This window comes from Palaemon carinicauda, chromosome 5, assembly GCF_036898095.1.
Source record: "Palaemon carinicauda isolate YSFRI2023 chromosome 5, ASM3689809v2, whole genome shotgun sequence".
Classification (NCBI taxonomy): domain Eukaryota; kingdom Metazoa; phylum Arthropoda; class Malacostraca; order Decapoda; family Palaemonidae; genus Palaemon; species Palaemon carinicauda.
This window is the reverse complement of record NC_090729.1, coordinates 169,432,309-169,453,980: the sequence shown is the minus strand read 5'-3', so window position 1 is coordinate 169,453,980 and position 21,672 is coordinate 169,432,309. Positions and strand designations below refer to the sequence as shown.

The 21,672-nt window shown below is 43.4% G+C and overlaps 1 protein-coding gene across 2 annotated transcripts in view; it reads left to right on the top strand.

The window, feature by feature from the left end:
• LOC137641604 (C2 domain-containing protein 5) overlaps positions 1–21,672 on the top strand; it is a 202,801-nt gene that overhangs the window by 8,666 nt on the left and 172,463 nt on the right. For both annotated transcript variants that reach the window (XM_068374324.1, XM_068374323.1), the window contains exons 3-5: positions 6,259–6,427; positions 18,919–19,062; positions 19,243–19,459. In XM_068374324.1, coding sequence (XP_068230425.1) covers positions 6,259–6,427; positions 18,919–19,062; positions 19,243–19,459 — 530 coding nt within the window. The remainder of the gene's footprint in view (positions 1–6,258; positions 6,428–18,918; positions 19,063–19,242; positions 19,460–21,672) is intronic.

Here is a 21,672-nt window from a genome sequence, read left to right as displayed (position 1 = left end):
CCGCCAATGATAAGCTCGTTGTGCTTGGCGACTTTAATGCCCGAGTAGGCAAAGACCATCGCCTGTGGGAGGGAATCATCGGCCGCCATGGCATTGGAAATTGCAACGCCAATGGCCAACTCCTACTGGGTCTGTGTGCAGAACACCAACTTGTGGTAACCAACACCATCTTCCAGTTACCAAAGCGACAGAAGACCACATGGAGACACCCACGGTCTAAACACTGGCACACCCTGGACTATGTCCTGACCAGAGCCAGAGACCGAGGAGATGTCCGCATCACCCGATCCATGCCCGGAGCGGACGACTGCTGGACGGACCACAGACTCCTCATCTCCCGACTCTCCGTGACGACCCTACGACCACCCAGAAGGGCACCTGACAGCGTACCACACCAACGCTTTGATTGTAGTAAGCTCCGCAACCCACAGGTGGCACAGAGCTACAAGGAGGCCTGCGAACAATACCTCGCAGACCCCGTGGGTCAGGCCACTGTTGAGCACCACTGGACCACCCTCAGAAACGCCATGGCCTGTGCCGCGGAGGAAAAACTAGGCTACACCACCAAGAAACGGCAGGATTGGATTGATGAGAATGATGCTACCATCTCTCATCTCTCTTCTCATTGAAACCAAACGACAAGCACGCCTGACTTTGGAAAACCAACCAACAGCAGCTAACAAATGTGCTCACAAGGTGGCTGAAGCTGGTTGCCAAAGAGGGATCCGTGAAGCCAAGAACACCTGGTGGCAAAGAAAAGCTGCAGAAATACAGAGTTTCGCTGACCAACGTGACCTGCGCAGCTTCTATGCAGCAACAAAGGAAATATTCGGTCCCACACGGTCATCAGTGGGCAGCCTGAAGGACGCGGATGGGGCCACGACCATCACCGACAGCGAGGGCATCCTGGCCAGGTGGAGGTCTCACTTTGAGAACCTCCTCAATGACCAAGCAGACACCCCAGACGATCTCCTGCGAATGACCCCGCAGCATCCCGTCCGTCACTGGATGGCACTACCACCCTCCATCCATGACTTCAACAAGGCCCTGCAGCGCATGAAGCCCGGCAAAGCCCCAGGGCCAGACAACATCCCGTTGGAGCTCCTCACTCACGGTGGCCCCGGCTTGAGGAACCGTTTGATGCTCCTTATACTGAAAATATGGGAGACCAGTGACTTCCGCGATGCAAACATCATTACCATCTTCAAGAAGGGAGACAGGGAGAACTGTAACAACTACCGGGGAATATCACTACCAAGCATCGCGAGTAAGATTTTCGCTCGGATTCTCCTTGACCGCCTCCTTATTCTCGCAGAAGACGTCCTGCCAGAGTCCCAGTGCGGCTTTCGACCTTCCCGCGAGACCATAGACATGATCTTCTGTGTGCGACAACTACAAGAGAAGAGCCTCGAACAACAACAGCCCATAATGTTCATCTTCTGGGATTTGAAAAAGGCCTTCGACAAAGTACCTCGACCTGCCATGTGGGCTGTCCTCAAAAGATATGGCTGCCCACCCGATTTTGTCAAGCTGGTGCGTGCCCTCCATGACGGAATGGTTGGGAGAGTCTGCCACCAGAACTCTCTTTCAGACCCATTCCCCATCAACGGCGGCCTGAAGCAGGGCTGTGTTCTGGCCCCAACGTGTTTCTCGCTATACACCGCAGCAATGCTCAACGAGATTCCCCCAGACACACCCTCAGTCGACCTACGTTTCCGCATGGATGGAGGACCTTTCAACCTCGCTAGACTCCGCGCCAGAACCAAGACCACCTTGTGTGCAGTGCGAGAACTGCAGTATGCTGACGACAATGCCACCCCAGGTCAGACGGCAGAGGACCTGCAGTCGTTAGCTGATGCATACAACTCTGCCTACGAACGTTTTGGGATGCAAGTCAACACGGACAAAACCAAGACCTTCGTCCAACATCTACCAGGACTGATGCTCCCCAACTTCAATACCACAGTGAAAGACCAACCGTTAGAACAGGTGGACCAGTTCTCCTTCCTAGGGAGCATCCTAACATCAGCTCCCACAAGCAAAAAGGACGTGGAGAACAGGATCAGGGCAGCCCACTCCGCCTTTGGCCGACTCAACTGCCGCGTATTTAATGACCACCAAAATAATGGTGTTCAGGGCAGTAGTCCTCTCTACGCTCCTGTATGCATGTGAAACATAGACGCTATATAAAAACGATCTTAAAAACCTAGAACGCTTCCAACAAATGAAACTGAGGCAGATCTTGAAAATCCCCTGGGAGAGCCACACCACCAACATTGAAGTCTTAGAACGTGCCTCCCTGACCAGCGTGGAGGCCACCATCATCCACCACTGCCTCCGCTGGATAGGACACGTGCATAGGATGGATCCATCTAGGCTCGCAAAGAAAATATTCTACGGAGAACTGACCCAGGGCACCAGACCACGAGGAGCCCCGAAAATGCGCTATAAAGATCAACTAAAGCGCACCCTGGCTCTAACTGACATCGATCCTTCCTCATGGGAAGAAACAGCCAGGGACAGGAAAACCTGGAGGAGTACAGTACACCATGGCACCGTGGACTTCGAGGAGAGGAGGAGACAAAATGAGGAGGCTAGGAGGAGAAGAAGGAGAGAACGATTAGAACAGCCCCGCCCACCACCTACCCTCCCTTGTGAACACTGTCCGCGACTCTCCACCACAGACTAGGACTTAACAGCCACATCAGACATAAGCACCCACCCCACAGATAGGAGGCTGATGGCTAACGACAGAACCCAATACTCAGACACGAGTGGGCGCCGACGACGACGACGAACCCTTGGGTGTGAAGTTCTTCCCTTCTCCCCTAGTGAGGCGGCGAAGCCTTCCTTCCTTGGGGAGTCGGGATCATGTGACGCTCTACATCTCCTGTGGCTGTCATTGTGACTTAAGGTGGCCTGTCAAAGAACAGGTTACTAGAGGTTTTAGTTTGGAGACCACAGCAGATCGGACTGTCTGTTCCTGCAGGGGTTGGCCTCAGTTCTTCCCTCTCATGAGCTGACAGAAGGGAGTCCCTTCTTGGTTTCTTGCCCCCCTTGACTCTCCTCTGCAGTGGATAATCTCCCATTAACGGTTAAGTGGAGTAGCATGGCTCAAGCGCATTCACCCCTCAGAGTAAGTTTGCGTGCAAGGTCGGGCTTGTTCCTTCTTCTAGGGGCAGGGTTCAGGTGAACATTTCCCCTTGGGTGAGTTCACGCAATAGGACATACTGTACATCCTCCAGGCACAGGTAGAGTTGTCTCCATTTGTAGCTTGAGTTTTTTGTCTGATGTAATGATGCTGTAATATCAGCGTCACCCATAGCAGATGGTTTTCAGTGTTGCAGGTGGTGTCAAGTTCAATACTGTAGTGCTTGAACTGGAAGGTCTCTCTCATACAGTACACACTGAGTCCATGCTTTGCACAGTGATGCACTGCCCCTAGAGCAAGGGAGACAATATTTCTTTGATATTCATGTCGTATTGGAGTCCATGCTTTACGAGTTGATACTCTGCCCTTAGTGCAAGGAAGACAATATTTCTTGGGTATTTATGTTGTATTGGATTGCCTGTTGTAGCCTTTCACAGGGAGGCTCTTGGAGACCACACACCACCTCAAAATAGCTTTTTACCCTTTATTAGTTTTATATATGGTACTGTATTGTATTATTTCTGTACTATACAGTACAATACTATTTTGTAGTGTCTTATTTGCATACAGCATGCTTCGGTATTATTACGAGATATTTCTGAATGGAATTTTCCTTACCGTTGGAAAAGGTTAGGGGTCATGCAATATCTACAGGCATCACCATTTGTTAGGTCTTTGAATATATCTGTGGATAAAGGGAGCATGCTTTTTGTACATAGAGTACAGTATTCTGACTTTAGTTGATTTTCGGTGTATAAATTCATCTCTGTATTACGAATACGAAAAAAAAAAAGAACTAGACCGAGAAATATTAATAAAGCGTTTTGTGTAGAAAATCTTACATTGGTTGGCATTAATGATTTTAGTTTCACTTGATGAACATTTGATTTAATTTGTTTACTATTAAAATTTCTTAGTGTCTAACTTCTTCATCATTGCTTCTCTAGAAAATACAAATACAGCAGTTCTTTGGTTTATGAGCTCTCAACCAAAACTATGTATATTTTAAAACAATTTCTCTTTCACAAAATAAAGGAAATTCACTCACTGTATTCTACAAATCCATGAATATAGGCTAATTGTATAAACTCATTTTTAAAGGTTTGTAATGGAATTTAGAGAGCTAATTATAACCCCCTAACATCAGAAATGAATATAAATGAATAATTCACAATAGAAGAATATTGACAAAATAACTCGCAGCACTACCTGTGAGGAGAGTTGTGGCTGCCATGAGGGAGAGGGTTATTGCTTGGAAGGAAACTCCCTTAATAACAGTTCCAGAAGAATATCTTGAGTTTTCTCTTGAGTGATGTTCACTATCTCTAACTGAACCACTTAACTTACTCTGTACTGGCACTTGGTCTTCTTTGTTTTACTCTTGCATTCAGGTTTAGCAAAGAACCTCTCTAGAGATGACTGCTTTTGCCTTTTCTTTAAAATGTCAAGAAATTGGGGTAAAAATTACATGAACACCATGTAAACTAAGTGTGTGGCATGAGGTATACTCGGGCACACTGTTCTATTTGTTTTCTATTCCTTTAGTTTTATAGTTTATATATGAAAGATCTATTTTAATATTATTCTTCTTAAGGGGGCTGACCTCTTGATTCTTTGACAAATATTTTTCAAATCAATGAAAATAAGTAAATTTGGGCAAATTCATCTCTGGCATCCTTTCTATCATGGTGTGAAAAGTTTTACATTAAAATATCAAGAAACAACAGATGTGACAAATTAAAAAACTTTCCCCCCTCGTTTCTTCGAAGTCAGGGTGGTATGGGCCGTAGATTTGAACTTTGTCCTTTGCATTAGATATTTTCGTTATTATTCACTTAATTCATCTTTAAGTTATATTCATTTTATTGATCATATGTCTGGCAGTGATGTAATCTACCTGGGGTCATTCGCTCACTCTGCGTTACAGCAATTTGAAGTTCATTCTGTGCTCTCTCTTTGATATATATTTGTTGTAGTTTAGCACTCTGTGTTTTACCCTTTATACATGGTTTTATTACGTTTTAAAGTAATTCATAACGTGAATTAACATTGTTATGTATTTTAGCTCATTCATACATTTCATGCTATGAGTGCCTTATGTTATCCCCCGAGAGTGTACAAAAACAAAAGTTTAAATCTGTTTTTCTTGGTTTTACCTTTTTCCCATTCAAGCAATTATAACTTTCTTATTTCAAAGCAAATTTTAAAGAAGGAGGAGAGTTAATTTTTTTCTAGAATATAGATTTGTGATAAATGAAATTTTGGGGCTTAGGAGTTTAGAGTTTAAATTTTTATTGAAGGAAAATGAGAATGTTCATATAAATTTTTTCTTCCCTGTTATAAAAAAAAGGGCTCCTTGAGATCTTTTTTCCTTATATACTGTACATTCTTTCTCAGTAAGTTTCATTGCAATAGCTTTAGAAATACTAGAATCAAGTTTATTTTTTTTTTATCCATAGAATTTATACAAATCCAATCATGTTGAAATGTTCAGAAAAAGATTACCTTATCTATACAGTAAAAAGCTGTATGAATTACAGTATTTTGAATTCTGATAAGACATTCATATACTGCAGTTGCCCCCCCCCTCAAGATATTTTAATTGTTCATTACTTTTTTTGTAGTTTATTTATTCCTTGTTTGCTTTCCTCACTGGGTTTTTTTTTTCTGGAGCCTTTGGGTTTATAGCATCTTGCTTTTTCAACTGGTTGTAGTGTAGCTAATGATAATAATAATGGGCATCTTGTGACTGATTTCATGTTAGCCTTGTTAGTACTGTACTTGTCCACAAAAAAGATGTGTATATAAAGGGAAATCTTTCCACACAGACTGATACAGTGTTCGTATTCCTATTTGAATTTTTACATACTGATTTGCTTGTATTCAAAGTTACTAATAAACTGAGGTACTGTGTGTACTTACAGGGTTTAGTTTCTTTTGATCTGCAAGGTGTTTGGTTAATAGTACAGTATTGCTTTGATGTCTATTACCCTTACTAGGGAAATTTTCTGTCAGTTTTGTTCCTAAACTTGCAGACACGAGCCTTTTCTCTAATAAACATTATTTATAAGGCACATGTGAACCTAATCAAGAGTTCTTACCCACAGGTTGACGATCAAGAATTACAGGATGAGCCATTGCAAATACGACTGATGGACCATGACACCTACTCTGCCAATGATGCTATTGGTAAAGTTTATGTTGACCTAAATCCCTTGTTGTTACCACCTCCTTGTCCTCCACATGGTCAACGCCCACATGATCCTTCTCAGCCAGGTACTGTCTTCTTGGTTACCGTTTGTTTTCTCTTCGTATAGTTTTTTACATTTAATGAAGATTGATAAGTGGGAATGTTGCAGTACTTACAGTATTGTTTACCTTTAGTAGGTCATATATTTTTTCATATTGATACATTTATTTGAGAAAATGGATTTTAATTGTTTCTTTGATTGGATTCAGGCATCCTTCTATGTTCTGGTACCTTACTTTATCCTATATTTGTTTGCGTAATTTTATGGATGGTTGGTTTGAGAGAGAAAGAGAGGGGCTGCGACAGAGATTATAGTTTATGTTAGAGTTAATACCTAGCATTTGTTTTTAGTGACTCATTTATTCCGGCACTACATTGCTTACATAGCATTGGGTTTTTGCACCGGATTTACGCACGTTTTCCAGCGCCGCAATGGTTTCTATCTCGTCCTTCCTGTCATTAGGTTTAATTCATTTAATATCATGCATTCCGGAGTCTACGGACTTTGATGGTTGTTTCTAGTCTACTTGTCACTTCAAGCTTATGCTCCCCACCCCGGTGGGTATCCCGTGTGCTGAGAATTCATAATAAAGACTACCTTTTCGTGACAGAGGCGTAACATGTTTTTTTAATGCTATTTCGTATTATTTCCTTTAGCTTTAGCACGCATGTTTTTCTGCTTGGTGTCATGGCGGAATTTAATTTCTTTAGTGTTTCGCTGGGGTCCCCAGCACAAGTTAATTTTATATTCATATACCAAATTATCTTACTCGGTGGAATTCTTACTCGTCGCACCCTAACCTCGGGAAGTAGGCTTGAGTTATATACTAAAAGGAGAGAAGGGAGACAGCCGAGAGAGAGAGATATCTCTCACGATCTGTGAGTCGATGCAAATAGCGCTCTCTCCTCGGTTAGTCATGGATGGCCACCAGTCGAGCCGGACTGAGTGTGAACCTTGCTACGTACCGCGTATCCCTCTATTCCCGGAATTCCATCTTCGATATTCTTCCGCTCCGTGAGGGCCGGGATGACTTGAAATCGTATCCATGAGATAGTTACTGTACTATGTTTCTTTGATCGGATTCAGATAAAATTTTTTACACTGTTCTGAACCCGTAGGTTGGTTTCTTATATTACAGGATATTTACGGTATGATTGTTCTGAGGAGAGTTACAGATGGAGATTTGTAGTTCTTGAATTTATATTGTTACCGGCCGGATTTACATCGGTGGGAATTAATACTTCCAACCAAGTATTCCGGCAACAGTATTGGTGTCCGTAATTCTGGTTTCCTTTTATCTCCTTGTCCCAACCTTTATTCATCTAATAAGTACATCCTACTCCGGTAGGGGTATGGAAGGTTGAGAGAAGTTTCATAGTGGAATTTTTCTCTCTGGAGAGGGCGGACTGGTCCAAGATTAATCCAGCCGCCATTTCTACCGGTTTCAAACCTTTGTGTGGCAATTGTTTGGATGACAGGAGATGGTGGAAGAAGGAAAACAGAATATTAGGGTTCTATTGTAAAACGGTAAGAAAGAATACGACTCCGCTGAGCTAACCACAGTGGATTTAACTTAACTATATTTGTCACCGGTTTTTCGGCGAAATCAAGTATGATACCCATGTGTCAAATTGACTTATAGGTGGTACGCTGTTAGGAGACAACATGCACTGCTGTGCTGCAGCAGTCGTGTGGGCATGAGGTCTGCCGATCTCATGCCGGGTGCCATGCTCAGTGGCCTCAAAGGTAAAACGTATGGGGTCGGCCCTACCCGAAGAGGGCCAGCCTTTTAGGCTACCCAAACCACTCCCAACCAGACCATCAGCTTCTAAGCTACTGACGGACTCGGCAGGGTCTAATCCTCCACATCAGGGGTCAAGAGCAAGAAGCTCAAAGGGGCAGACGCCAGATCTTGTTTTTGGTCCAGTGGCCTTCTCGAGCCAGCTCATGGAGAGGTTGAGTAGTGTAGTCCGGTCCCAGTTTGGTTCAATTGCCGATCGACTGCTGTCTATGGACGGTTTGGGCCAGGGACTGCAAAATCAGGAAAATATGATAGAAAATCCTTGTGGTCTGGACTACCACAACAACGGTAGTTTGTGGTTCTGGACGTGTCAAAGCTCCCGGCAATTGTTTAGAACGGCCCGTGGTGATTGGCTCTTCATGCCCCATTCTCAGAGGGCATGTTGACAACAGCAGGAGGTGGTCCCCGTCCGGTAGAAAATTTTGAATGATATCCGCCGGGTTTACAATTCATCTTCCCTTGATACGAGCGCCGAGCAAGCTCGGTCCGCCTGGGTCTGGACTTTAAATGAGTGGGACTGTGTCAGTACCAAGTTAACCCCTCATAAGAATACATACACTATGTTCGAGGTGGACGGGCAAACCCCGACACCATTTACCACCAAGGTAGTAGGCCTTACCTTACAGGTGGATATGGAAGGCAAGCTCACGCCGCAACTACGGAAGACGTAACTAACTTCCCTGTTGTTCCCAGGAGGCCAAGAATGCTGGATCGATGCACCAGCTACTTTCACGGTAGGGTCATTGAACTAGGACTGTGCCACCACACAGTTTAGTGAACGCCTCCCCGGACTTCCAGACTCTCTGGTTAAGATAGAATACGGTGCAAGAACCAGGCTGGGTAGATCTATCAACTCAACCACGATGACGGAGATAACTTTGTTAGTCTTCGAGAGGAGCCACTTTTTTAAGATCCTGACAAAGTCTTTGCCTTACGCACTACAGTGTGATATATATGACTTTGCAGTGGTCCGTCGCCCTTGCCGGAAGCTCGTCTTACTTGAGGACTCCATTAGGCATGAGCCTAACTGGTTACTTAAGGCCTCGATCTGGGGAGCGGACTCCTTCCCGGAGGACGTGGTAAATAGCGTCCTCGGAGCAGTTGGAGTCAACCAAAGCCTCAGAGTCCGGTGGGGTCTAATTCCAAAAATAAATTTGAGCCTACCGGACCGCAGTCACGAGGCAGGAGAGGACCAAGGAAGTTTTATTCCTTCCAAAGGCCACAGGCTCAGGATGTGCTACAGGAAATGGCAGTGTCCCAGGTGAGCCAGCCTTCCACCTCAAGAACCTAGTCACAAAATCAATATGTGTGGGTAAGCCAACCACCTCAACAACCGATAGCCACGACTCCGTTTATTGCATTTCCGGCGTATCATCCTTCCTTCGAAAAGCAGGGAGTGTTTCACGGATATGATATGCATGTGAGAGGTAGTAGAGCTAGAGGAGCCTTCCTGCATAGAGGACTCCCCAGGTAGGAGGAAGGCTGTACCTCTTTCGGAGCCGTTGGGCGTTCAGCAATTGGCATACGACATCAAAATGAAAGTTCTGGGGTGGTGATGGATGAAAAGGCCCCCTCCACTAACCAGTTTTTTTATCAGATTCCAACGGCAGACTTGACACTTTACACAGGAGATCTTTTGAAGAAAGCAATAAAAGAGGTAATATGCTTAAAATTTCAAGCACGTTTTTTCAGAGTGCCTAAGAAAGACTCTGACAAACGAATAGTAACCTAGATCTGTCCTATTTGAATACATATATTCAATGCGACTAGTTCCATATGCTGACCGTCTCACATGTGAGGACCTTATGTCCCCGTGTAGCCGTCACCACCTCTATAGATCTTACAGGCGTTTATTTTCATGTTCCGATAGCATGGCTTTTTCGTCCTTTCCTAGGATTCAAGCTAGGCAAACTGGCTTACACCTTCAAGGTGATGCCATTCGGACCCAACATAGCGACCAAGTTATTCACTAAGTTGGAGGAGACAGTAGTCCAAGAGATGAGGACTCAAGGAATACAGTTAGTGGCCTACCTAGACGGTTGGTTTATCTGGGCCAACAGCGTCGAGGAATGCCACAAGGCGTCGGGCAAAGTAATAAAATTTCTGGAATACTTAGGTTTCCAAATAAATTTCAAAAAGTCCCGTCTTTCTCCAGCAACGTGCTTCCAGTGGTTAGGTCTTTAATGGATCCTGACCACACCAAGCAGTCGATATCACCACAGAAGAGGATAGAGATAGTAAGAAACACAAGAGGATTTCTTAAGGACAAACTAACGACCCAGAGAAACCAAGAAACCAAAAAAGAATCTTAGGTTTACTCCATTTTCCCTCAGTAACACACACATTACTGAGAGTCAATCTGGAAGACACCAATCGAGTTTGGGGGTCCAAAGAAAACGAGAAATATCGAGACAAAATTTCTCGGATTCCACCTACACTATGGAAAAAACTTCAACAATGGACAAAGGTAAAAAATCTAGCAAACTCAGTACCTTTACGATTCCCAGCAGCAACGTTGGTGGTCCATTTAGATGACTCCCTAAGCGTTTAGGGAGGCTATTCCCAATACGAATAGGTCCAGGGGTTGTGGACAGTGACACTCCGACAACTACACATGAATATCTTAGAAGTCATAGAAGTGTTCTAGACTCTAATAAGTCTTTCCCCATCACAGAAACAACATATCAGTCTAATTCTAGACAGCCAGGTGATAGTCCACTGCATTAACGGGAGGTTCCAAATCAAGTCACGTAAATTAAGTGATGGTAGCTATCTTTTCAATGGCAACAGGGAACCTTTGCCACCTGACAGCTGTTCACCTGGCGGGAGTAAGAAATGTGGTTGAGGATTATCTAACAAGGACACCTCTGCGGGAGTCGGAATGGTCCTTGGCCAAAAAAGTCATTTAACTGGACCTGCCAATAGGTTCCGGGTCTCCAAGTAGACCTATTTGCCACGGAATCCAACCACAGGCCACAATGTCATGTGGCCCCCAACCTGGACCCTCTGACCTATGTCGCAAACGACATGTCCATAGATTGGAATAACTGACGGAGGATTTCCCTGATTCCACCTTTGACCATGCTATTGAAAGTCCTGGACATGCTCAGGACTTTCAAATGTCGGATTGCCCTCAATTGGTCCAATGCAACTGGTTCCCTATCTTGGTGGAACTAGGACTCCGACCTCGGCGGATTCCCGAACCAAGTTAACACGGGTGGTACTATCTCACAGTGTGTCTGCTTCCTCATGGATTCAGAGTGCCTTCACTTTATGGACTATCTGAGATTTGTAGCACAAAGAGATGGTGAGATTGACCCTTTTAACACATTGTCCCCTAGTGTCAGGTATATGAGATTCTACCCTTCGGCAATATGATTCTGATGTAAGGAAGTTAGCCAATTTCTGGAAGACTCAGAGGTTCGGACGCTGACTACGAAACTGGCCGTTACCTTTTTCAGAACTTTCTTGGAAGGAGGTCTATCCAATAATACTATTGACAAGAGTTGATGGGAGAAGTACAAGAGGAAGGCCAAGGTTTGGGTGGATGGATGGTGTGAAGAAAGCTCTGGGCGATAGGAGGATTGATGTGAGAGAGGCAAGAGAGCATGCTAGAAATAGGAATGAATGGCGAGCGATTGTGACGCAGTTCCGGTAGGCCCTGCTGCCTCCTCCGGTGCCTTAGATGACTGCGGAGGTAACAGCAGTAGGGGACTCAGCAGTATGAAGCTTCATCTGTGGTGGAAATGTGGGAGGTTGGGCTGTGGCACCCTAGCAGTACCAGCTGAACTCGGCTGAGTCCCTGGTTAGGCTGGAGGAACGTAGAGAGTAGAGGTCCCCTTTTTTTTGTTTTGTTTCTTGTTGATGTCGGCTACCCCCCAAAATTGGGGGACGTGCCTTTGGTATATGTATGTATGATTAAATCTGCTTTAAAGAAAATATTTCAGATCGGGTCCAATTTTAATCTTACAGATTCGTATTTTTCGTCTGTTCCGTGAGCCTGTACTAGACTAAAACCAGTAACTCGCCCTCACGCAGTTTCATGTGTTTTAGATGATGTCCTTGATCTAGATTCTGACTCTGATATTGACTCATGCACTTATATAGTGCTTCTTAGGAAGACGTTATTTTTGATAGGTTTAGCCTCAGGAGCCAGAATATCTGAACTCTCAGCATTACCTAAAGAACCATATCATATTGATTTTCTTTCTTCTGGTGGAATTTTATTCTCTCTAGATAGAAAATTCTTAGAAAAGAATGAGGGTCCACAGAATAGATGGTCCTTGTGGAAGATTGTCCCACTTCCACAGGATCTATCTCTGTGCCCAGTTTTCACTCTGGAAATCTATTCAAATAGACCTTCAGGACCTTTGTTTATTAGAAAAGATGGAGGAACCATTTCCCTGAAAGGAATCAGACAATAGGTTCTGTATTTTATTAAGAGAACCAAGCCGGAATCTGTACCACATGCCCAAGATATCCGGGTTGTAGCAACACCAGTCAATTATTTTCGTCACATGAATTTTGAAGGATTAAAAAGATATCGTGGTTCCTCCAGATTTAACACAACCATTATAACAGGGTCCTATCTTCATATATATTTTCCTTCTTAGTGCCTTGTCTCCTAATAAGGAGCAGGGCGGCACCTGCCTTCCCTTTCCCCCTTACCTTAACATTGACCTTTTTTGGGGGTGTAATTAAGAAATTGGTATATTAAGGATTTTAGTAAAACACTCTTAATTGAATTACTGTACTCTATTTTAATTCAGTTCCTTAACTTCTTGTGTATTTCCAAGCTTATGGGACCAATTCTCTGTTACTATTTCACGGAGTGACACAGGTTGAGCCCAGAAAAGGGATTTTGACGAAGGAAAAATCTATTTCTGGGCGAGGAACCTGTGTCGCCCAGTGAACCCTCCCTCCTTTTTCCTCACCCTAGGCTGGCCCAAGCTTGGGGTGCTAATAGGAATGATGGGAGAAGGAGAAGGTAGTGGTGGTGGGGGAGGGGGGGGGGGGGAGTAGCTGTAGTGAACGACACCTCGTAGTAACGGGGGATTTTGAGGAGGGAGAAGTCTAATTGGAAAAGGACCTCTGGTAGTGGTATCACTCGCCCCAGTTTTAATACCGACACCCTTTAGGGGTGACCGAGCTGGATATATTCCTGGCATTCCATGCAACTTTTTTCTCTGGTATATTTAGCATTATTTATAACTTTGAAATGGTGCTTTAAGGAGAATTTCACTGGGCGACACAGGTTCCTTGCCCAGAAATAGATTTTCCCTTCGTCAAAATCCCTTATTTAAACATATTTTATTTATTTTATTTTTTGAGATTAAAGTTAACAAAATTAAACTATTTCAACTACTGTAAATTATTTTTTGTGATCACTGATTCTGTGTTCATTTTGACCGGCTGCAAATAATCTGAAAGAAAGGTACATGTACTGTATCTCAATTTCAACCCCCCGCCGTTGTCAGAGAGGGATGATATTGATGAGTCCAAATATGACTCCAAGACTCCAATGCCCCTGATGGCTCTCTCCCTCAGCTAGCCTGTCCGAAGGTCCTCGATACAGAGGAAGTCGAATTGGAGTCCACCATTCTGCAGGTACTTACTTGTAACAGAAAGGTGAATGGCATTGGTGATGCCCCCTGCTTCTCCCCTAAGGGGAAGAAGACGGCCATTAATAGACTTTGTCGGGCCCTCCAGGCCAACACACACGATTCGGGCTTCCTTGGTTGATTCTAGCCTCGAAAGCCTGGGACAAAGTGGACGCACAGATGTCAGCGAGAAGAGACTAACTGAAGGCGGTGAGGTCAAGATCATTCCTTTGGTCTTTCCCTCCCTGCTAAGGCCGATTCACACGACCCGTTTTCTTTCTGACAGTCTGGCCAGTGGCTAACCGCCGTCGAAATATTGTACATTCACACAGGCATTCCGTATCCTTTTACCTGGGCGCGGTTTACATTGTTTACTTAGACTCTGTCACGTGAGGACCGAGTAAATTACAATAATTTTGACATTGTAAGATGTTGGTTGATAACTGTGTTGATAAAATAAGTTATGCAATATCATTATACTTTATGCACCATGCCAAGAATATTAAAATTATGATAAACTCGCCTGTTTTATTTAATGCCTCTCCAGTTATTTTCCATATCTTTTCTCTATGGAAATTATTTCTATACATCTTGTTTGCCATGTCAAACATCTCATACCCTTGAAAAAGTTCAATTAACCTGTCATACATGGTGTCAACAACAAACTAATTAATTTCTATGACTATACTGTGAGGAAAAGTCGGGGTTATAGGCCACGAAACGAACGGGTACGATACAGGTCCTCGTTCACATGAAACATCATTCACCCGTTGGTTGGGACGGGTGGCTAACGGCCATCAAACCGGTTGAGATTTCTTGGAAAGAAAGCCGAGCCGACTCGGACGGCTGACGACCGAGGGCCGCCGTCAGCCTAACGGGTCATGTGAACAGTTGCATTTGAATACAGTATATGTAAGAAAGCTAGACGCCGTTTAACTGGCCAGCCTGTCGGAAAGAAAACGGGTCGTGTGAATCGGCCTTTACTGTTTGACCTCGCGGTGTCTGCACTGGCACATGATATTTCAACATCTCAGTTGGCCTCCCAACCCATTGTTTTTGTATCCTACGAAGCTCTGATTATTAAGAGCGTGGCTATAGCAACCCTCCAGGCACTGTCTGTTTCCTTCCTGATACAGAGGATCTCACGGACCCCAACAAGCATAAGGCTTTTATGAATGTTGACCTTACCGTTTCTAGGGCTGTAGAGTTTCTCCCCCATCAAGCTGCCAACCAGTAGGCCAAATGGGTGCTAAAGAGGCACAATTCCGTGGCCTCCAAATTTCAGAGTTAAATTGCTTGTAGGGAGGTATTGCAGTTGAAAAATGCTTCTGTCAAGGGTCCCTCCCTGTTTCCAACTGAAGATGTAGAGGTAATGGCCAAAAAGTGGAGGATGGTGAGCCAAGACTCCCTTCTACACTGAGCTGTATCTTTTAGGCAGCCCCAGGCCTTTCCATCTGTGGTCAACAAAGACCGTCACCTTTAGAGAGACAGGCCCATAAGGCAATGTTGAAAGATGATTCTCGCCCCATACAGGCCACTTCAAGACATGGAAAACAGCGTCAGGCATTCATTTCAAATGGGGCCGAGGGTGAATAAGACAAGGAGAAAAGAAGTGAGGACAATGCTCCCACAAGGGGTGCAAATCTTCCCACAGCACCACTGGTGAGTTGTTGCCTTCAGTTCAGATGGAGTAGATGATTGCATCACAGAGTGGAACAGTGGACGGTTGACATATTGCACTTTGAATACTGCATCCTGTTCATCAGTTCTCCCCTCTTCTTATTCCTCCACCAACAATTTCATCCTTCTTTCATTAGGGATTGCCGAAAGACCTTGCCCTTCGGGCGGAAGTCCAGACCTTGGCAGAAAAGAAAACACTTCTATAGATCTATGATGGGTCCCTAGGCTTCGTCAGTGCACTCTTTATTGTCAAGAAGGCATCTGGAGGCTGGAGGCCAGTCATAGACCTCTTGGCATTGAACAAGATTGTCCTGCAGACACTGTTCAAAATGGAGTCCGCTGTCACGGTCAGGAAAGTAATTAGAACCTTGGACTTTATGGTGTCAATAGTCCTGAAAGACGCTGACTTCCAGATCCCAGTACATCCCTCCTCACACCAACGGAATCCGTCTATTATATTACCTAGAATTTGGCAGACTCAGTGGAGACCCCTCTCCTTCATGGAGTCAGGATTCTCTCTCTCTGCCAATCTGGAGATTATGGTAAATTGAGAGAAGTAGGTTATGTTTGCCAAGCAGAGACTGATTAACCTAGGATTGGAAATCGAAACGGTCCTTTGGAGAGTTCTCCTTTGCACAGGATCACCTAACATGCCTACAGGAGATGGCACTCCCTTCATTAACATTCCCAGCTACAGGCATATCAGTGGCAGAAGTTGCTAAGCCACCTTGCTTCTTTGGAATATCTCGTCCAGATGTGTTCAATTCAGGGGCATTTGAAAAACCACTGTTCTCAAGGCAGCGATGCCCCCACAAAGCAGGTTCCAAGAGGGGAAGAATAAAGACTAGATGTAGAGTAGTGGTTAGATGAGACCAATCTCCTCAAGGGTTAGGCCCTCCTCTCAGCATCTTCGGGACTATGACTGTTCATGGATGCATCAAAAGAAGGATGGTGAGTGCACCTCCTGCAACATCTGATGTCAGGACAATGGTCAGATAAGGAACATTGGTACCACTTCAATGTGTTGAGCTCAAGGCAGCCCTACTTGCCCTACAACACTTGTCCTCTTATGATGGGCCACTTTGTGGTATTAATGAGCGACATCACCGCTTTGGTACCGTGGCTTGTAAAGAATACAAGGAGGTACTGTTTCACTGCAGCTTTGCCAGCTAGCAGTGGAAATTTTGGAATGAATGGAGACCAACACGATCACCTTTTTAGGCCACTTCATTCTGGGTAAATAAACATTCTAGCAGACAAGTTGAGTAGGAGGAGGGAAATAGTTGGATCTGAGTGGTCTTTGTATCCTCAGATAGCAAACAAGACCTTGACTTTGTGGGGATCACTGACAGACAAGTTTGTGACCTCACTCATGTGGAAACCTCTGGTATACTCCTCCCCAGTACCAGACCCAGGGGAATCGTTCAAGGGCGCCTTTCAACTTCCTTGGAATGGCCTTAATATGTACGCTTTTCCACCAGTCCGAGTCACTCCCAACCTCAACATGACGATCGTTGCTCCAAATCGGCTACAAGTAGAATGGTACCTAGACCTTCTACTTCTGCTAGTGGAGGCTCCGAAAGAATTGCCTCCACTTCCCAACCTCCTATGCCAACCACATGCCGAGATATTTCACAACTCTGTGGAATCTCTACGGCTTCACGCTAGGAAGTTATCTAGCATCTCCTCTCGGAGAGGATTTTTGCAAAAGGTTGTGAAGCTACCTCAGTATAACTAGCTAAGTGGGCTATCTTTTGTGATTGGTGTGGAAGGGGTGTCTCTTCTCTTGGAGCCTTTATGATAAACCCTTGATACCCGAATTTTTGTTTTTATCTGTAGGAGGGAATAACTGCTGAGTATCAGCTGTGAGAGGCTATCGCTCAGCTACGAGCCAGGTCTTTAGGCTGAAAGGAGTTGATATTTCCTCCTCAATAGAACTGTCTATGCTCATACAAAGCTTTGAATAATCTTGCCAGCCGTTGGAGGTGAGACCATGTCTTTCCTCTGACATTGATCATTTAAGACGGGGACAGGTCTGATTCTCCTTCATCCCTGAGTTTGTTGCTAAGACCCAGAATCTGTCGTTACCTGTTTCCAGGTTCACTTTTTTCAGATCTTAAGCCTTAGAGAGGCAACCTATGATTCTGATCAGATGCTATCTCAAGCGAATGTGCACAGTTCGTTCCCAGATACAGCATCTTTTCTTGAATACTGGAAAAGGGAAGGAGGTGACCAGGAATACAATCACTGTATAGATCAGGGAAGTCATCAATAGCACAGTTATAACCTTGTCACCTTCCTCTCCAGGTGGACTCGAGTCGAAGTGCATGATGTTAGGGGTGTCTGTGTGATCCTAGCATTCAGAAAGAATCTTGCTGTGTCACAGGTACTTCAAGTGGGCTTCCTAATGTTAAATGACTTTTGCAGACCACTACCTGTTGGATTCGACCCACAGGTCCCTAGATTACCGGTATGTTCTCATTAGTACCTGTTGTAGCTGCACATCAGGTGGTGTAGCTTCCTTAGATCCCTTCTCGGGACCATTAGCAGCAGATCGAGGACAGAGGTTACAAGTTAGTCTGGAGTGAAAGTAAGAAAGACTGGCCTTTTTTTTTTTTTCTTTCATCTTACCCTCTCTTGGGGCACAACATCCGATACCCTGTCAGCTGCATCCAATTTGTCTGCAAGTAAGCCACACTCTGCTTGTAGCTGTTCTATATCATGTTATAGAAGTTTCATCCCCACACCCCTTGTGTGGGAGAGTGTGATATAATTAGGAAAACCCATCAATATATGAGTGCCAAAAGTGTGTCAAACCCATTACATAATGTTGCCTTATGTTACAGCATAGAGTTATTTGAATGACAGTGATGTATTGGTTTGAAGGTTTTGGAACTTGGAGGAAAAGCTGTTATAGGGTGAGCAAGGATTTTGTATATTAAATTATTTTTATATTATTTGATTAATTTATTTGACATCCATGTCATCAAAAGGATTCATGGGATTAGGCTGCTGTATGGGTTGTGGACTCGCTGGTATTGCTAGACCTCTGGTACATGAGGTGTAAGGATCCTTTGTTTTGTCTACTACATAACACACGAGTGTGGGCATCCCGGGATAAGTGTCCAGCAAGTTGGAATGGGAATTTTCTCACATCTAAGGATGGATCTCTTATATGAAGGACAAATGATTGTTTATGTACTGAAACAAATGACAAATTTGGAAGTAATTTGTATTTTACCAAAGCATACAAACTTGAGTCATTCACTTCCAAATTTTTCATATTTATGAGTATAAGAAGTTTGAGTAATGCCCCCAGAGACTCATTATTGCTTAAATATTTAAAATCTTTGTTTAACATGTACAGTACAGTACTTTTTTCTTGCCTTGTGTATGAAAATTATTTTTTGTTTGATGGTGTTATTTTATCTACAGGCACAGCAGTCATGTCTGGATGGCTTCCTGTTTATGATACTATGCATGGGATTCGGGGTGAGGTGAACATTGTGGTCAAGGTTGACCTGTTTTCAGATTTTAATAAATTCCGTCAGTCATCATGTGGAGTGCAGTTTTTTTTCAGTAAGTTTGTTATTTTTATGGCTTTTTATAAATGTCTTCAGTTGGTTAGGGTTACATTTTTTAGAAGTTGTGGTATATGGAGTAATATTGCTTTTCACCCAAAAAATCAATTCTTTTAGGAAGTCCAATGAGACTTAACTTGTTTAATTAACCAGTCAAAATATATCATGTATATTGCAGCTCCGGAAATACCTGCTGGGTACAGATGTCAGAATATTGTTGGATTTGTTGAAGAATTGGTTGTGAATGATGACCCTGAATATCAGTGGATTGACAAGATTCGCACGCCTCGGGCCAGCAATGAAGCTCGACAAACTTTGTTTTTTAAACTCTCAGGTGAATTACAACGACGCATTGGTTTGAAGGTTTTGGAACTAGGAGGAAATGCTGTTATAGGGTGAGTAAGGATTTTGTATATTAAATTTTTTTTTATCATATTTGATTTATTTATTTGACATCCATGTCATCAAAAGGATATATTGGATTAGGCTGCTGTGTGGGCCCCAAAAACTTCTGTATAGGCTAGAACAGGGAATCTAATATGACATCGTATACGAAAGTAATATGGTCTTCTCTGCTATGGGGCCAGCATATGTATCAACATGCAAGGCACTCATGTGGTGTGTATAAGGTAGGTCAAGTGACTCATGCTGTAATAAACCTGTCACAGTACCTGTACCTTTGATGCTAACTGATGACATTTCACCTTTGAGAAACAGTACTAACACTGAAGATGGGCTTGACCAGGGGTTTGTTGCTCACCTGGCAACCATTTTTACTTCAATCAGCGGCATGCTAGGACATATCATTTTGCATTCTTTACTTATTAGTAACTGATAGAAGTCGGCCTTAACTTAAAGTTGAGTTTAGCACAATTGATTAGGTTCTAATACATTACAATCCTGGCTCCCTAAATTGAGAATTTTAAATATTTAACTTAGCCGGTGAATATATAATAGCTGCTACTCAGCGGCTCGACAGAAAACACACTCAAAAACTCGCGAGCGATCGCTATGAAGGTTGCGGGTGTGCCCACCAGCGCCACTATCGGCCAGATACCACTCTTGCATGTAAACAAACCCTTCAATTCTTCTCTGTTGACCTTGACGACAAGACGTATCAATACTCGCTGTAGAACCTGGAGTTTTCTCAACATTTTTAGTGAAGTACTTCATTTTGGTTTGAGCTTTCGCAATGCAGGTGTTTTATCTTCATCTTAAATCTTGAACTCGTTTTTGGATAGATTTAATTTTTGATGACAAGAGAGAGAGTATGGACTTTCTTTGACTTTTAAATGGCTGACCCTTCCCTTAGACGGAAGTGTGTTTTAGGCTTTTAGCAATTATCTTATCACGTTATAAATTAATTATAGATTTTCCTCTATATATTTTATATCTCAACCGCCTTATTAGGCCTCTTCGTTTAGCTTTCCATTTATAATAAACATCAAAATAAATTTTAATGATTTGTTTATATGCGACCTTTCCTGAGAGTAGGCGGTCCTAACTTTGAAACCGAAGTTAAACAACGTTGAGCCCTTTTCAATCGTAAATAACTTTTACAGAGCTAATGATTTAAAACTTATTAAATGAAATTTTTTTAGTAAATATTTTATGAAAGTTTTTTTCTTTGAATAGTCTTCGTACTGTTTCAAAGATGAACTAACGTTTAGTTTATTTATGCTACGCAGTTTGCGCTCTATCGTTACGATAGAGAGAGAGAGTATCACGGTTTCACTTTGCAGAAAGAGTAAATCGATTCTGACGTTTTGTTCATTTTTCTTTCAAAGCTTAAATGTTTTAAATACTATTTTAAAGGAACTTTTTAATTGAAAAACCTTTCAGTTTTTTCCTTTGGTCAAATAACCTGTTTATTGACGAAAGGTAAGTGGGCTCTTCTCTTCGGGCGAAATCAAGAGAGAGAGAGAGAGAGAGAGAGAGAGATAGAGACGGAGAGAGAACGTTCCGATCTTTATTCTCGTCCCAAGCGAGTAACGTTGTTCTCGAGTCAGCTTTTTACTCTCGTCCCTAGTCTCTGTACGGGGAGAAAGGATAAAACGTTTTTAGTTTTTATTCTCGTCCCAAGGCACTGTACGGTGAGAGATTGAAAACGTAGTTTTGAATGAACTAGTGTTTAGTCTCCTTCCCAGCCACTAATCTTTTTATCTTAAAATATGTTTACTGTTTTTTTGCTTGTTTTAATGTGCTTACATTATACGACTGATTTCGCAATTATAACCTTTTGATGAGGGTAGAATTGCGTGCTTCAGGTAGAAATCAGTTTTATTCATACCTAATGTGAATTGTTAAAAAATTCGATTTCAGTGAAATAAGTGCAAAACAGAAAATCGTAGTGATAAAGTGATATTGCGCAAAGTGTTATCAGTGTTGCGACCGAGGGTTCGTCTGTTCGTGCCTGTCGTTCGCCTAGTCCGGGACCTCTTGCAAGCTCCCAAGCCCAGGGGAGAAGTAATGTCGTACGACTTATGGGTTCGAGAGGCCTTGATCAGCGAACAGACGTTCCCTCTATGGTATCAGGCGTATCTCACGAAGATCGCCCCTACCATTAGACGAGAGAGACGTTTTTCTCCTCGTCATCCGAAGGCTTTTC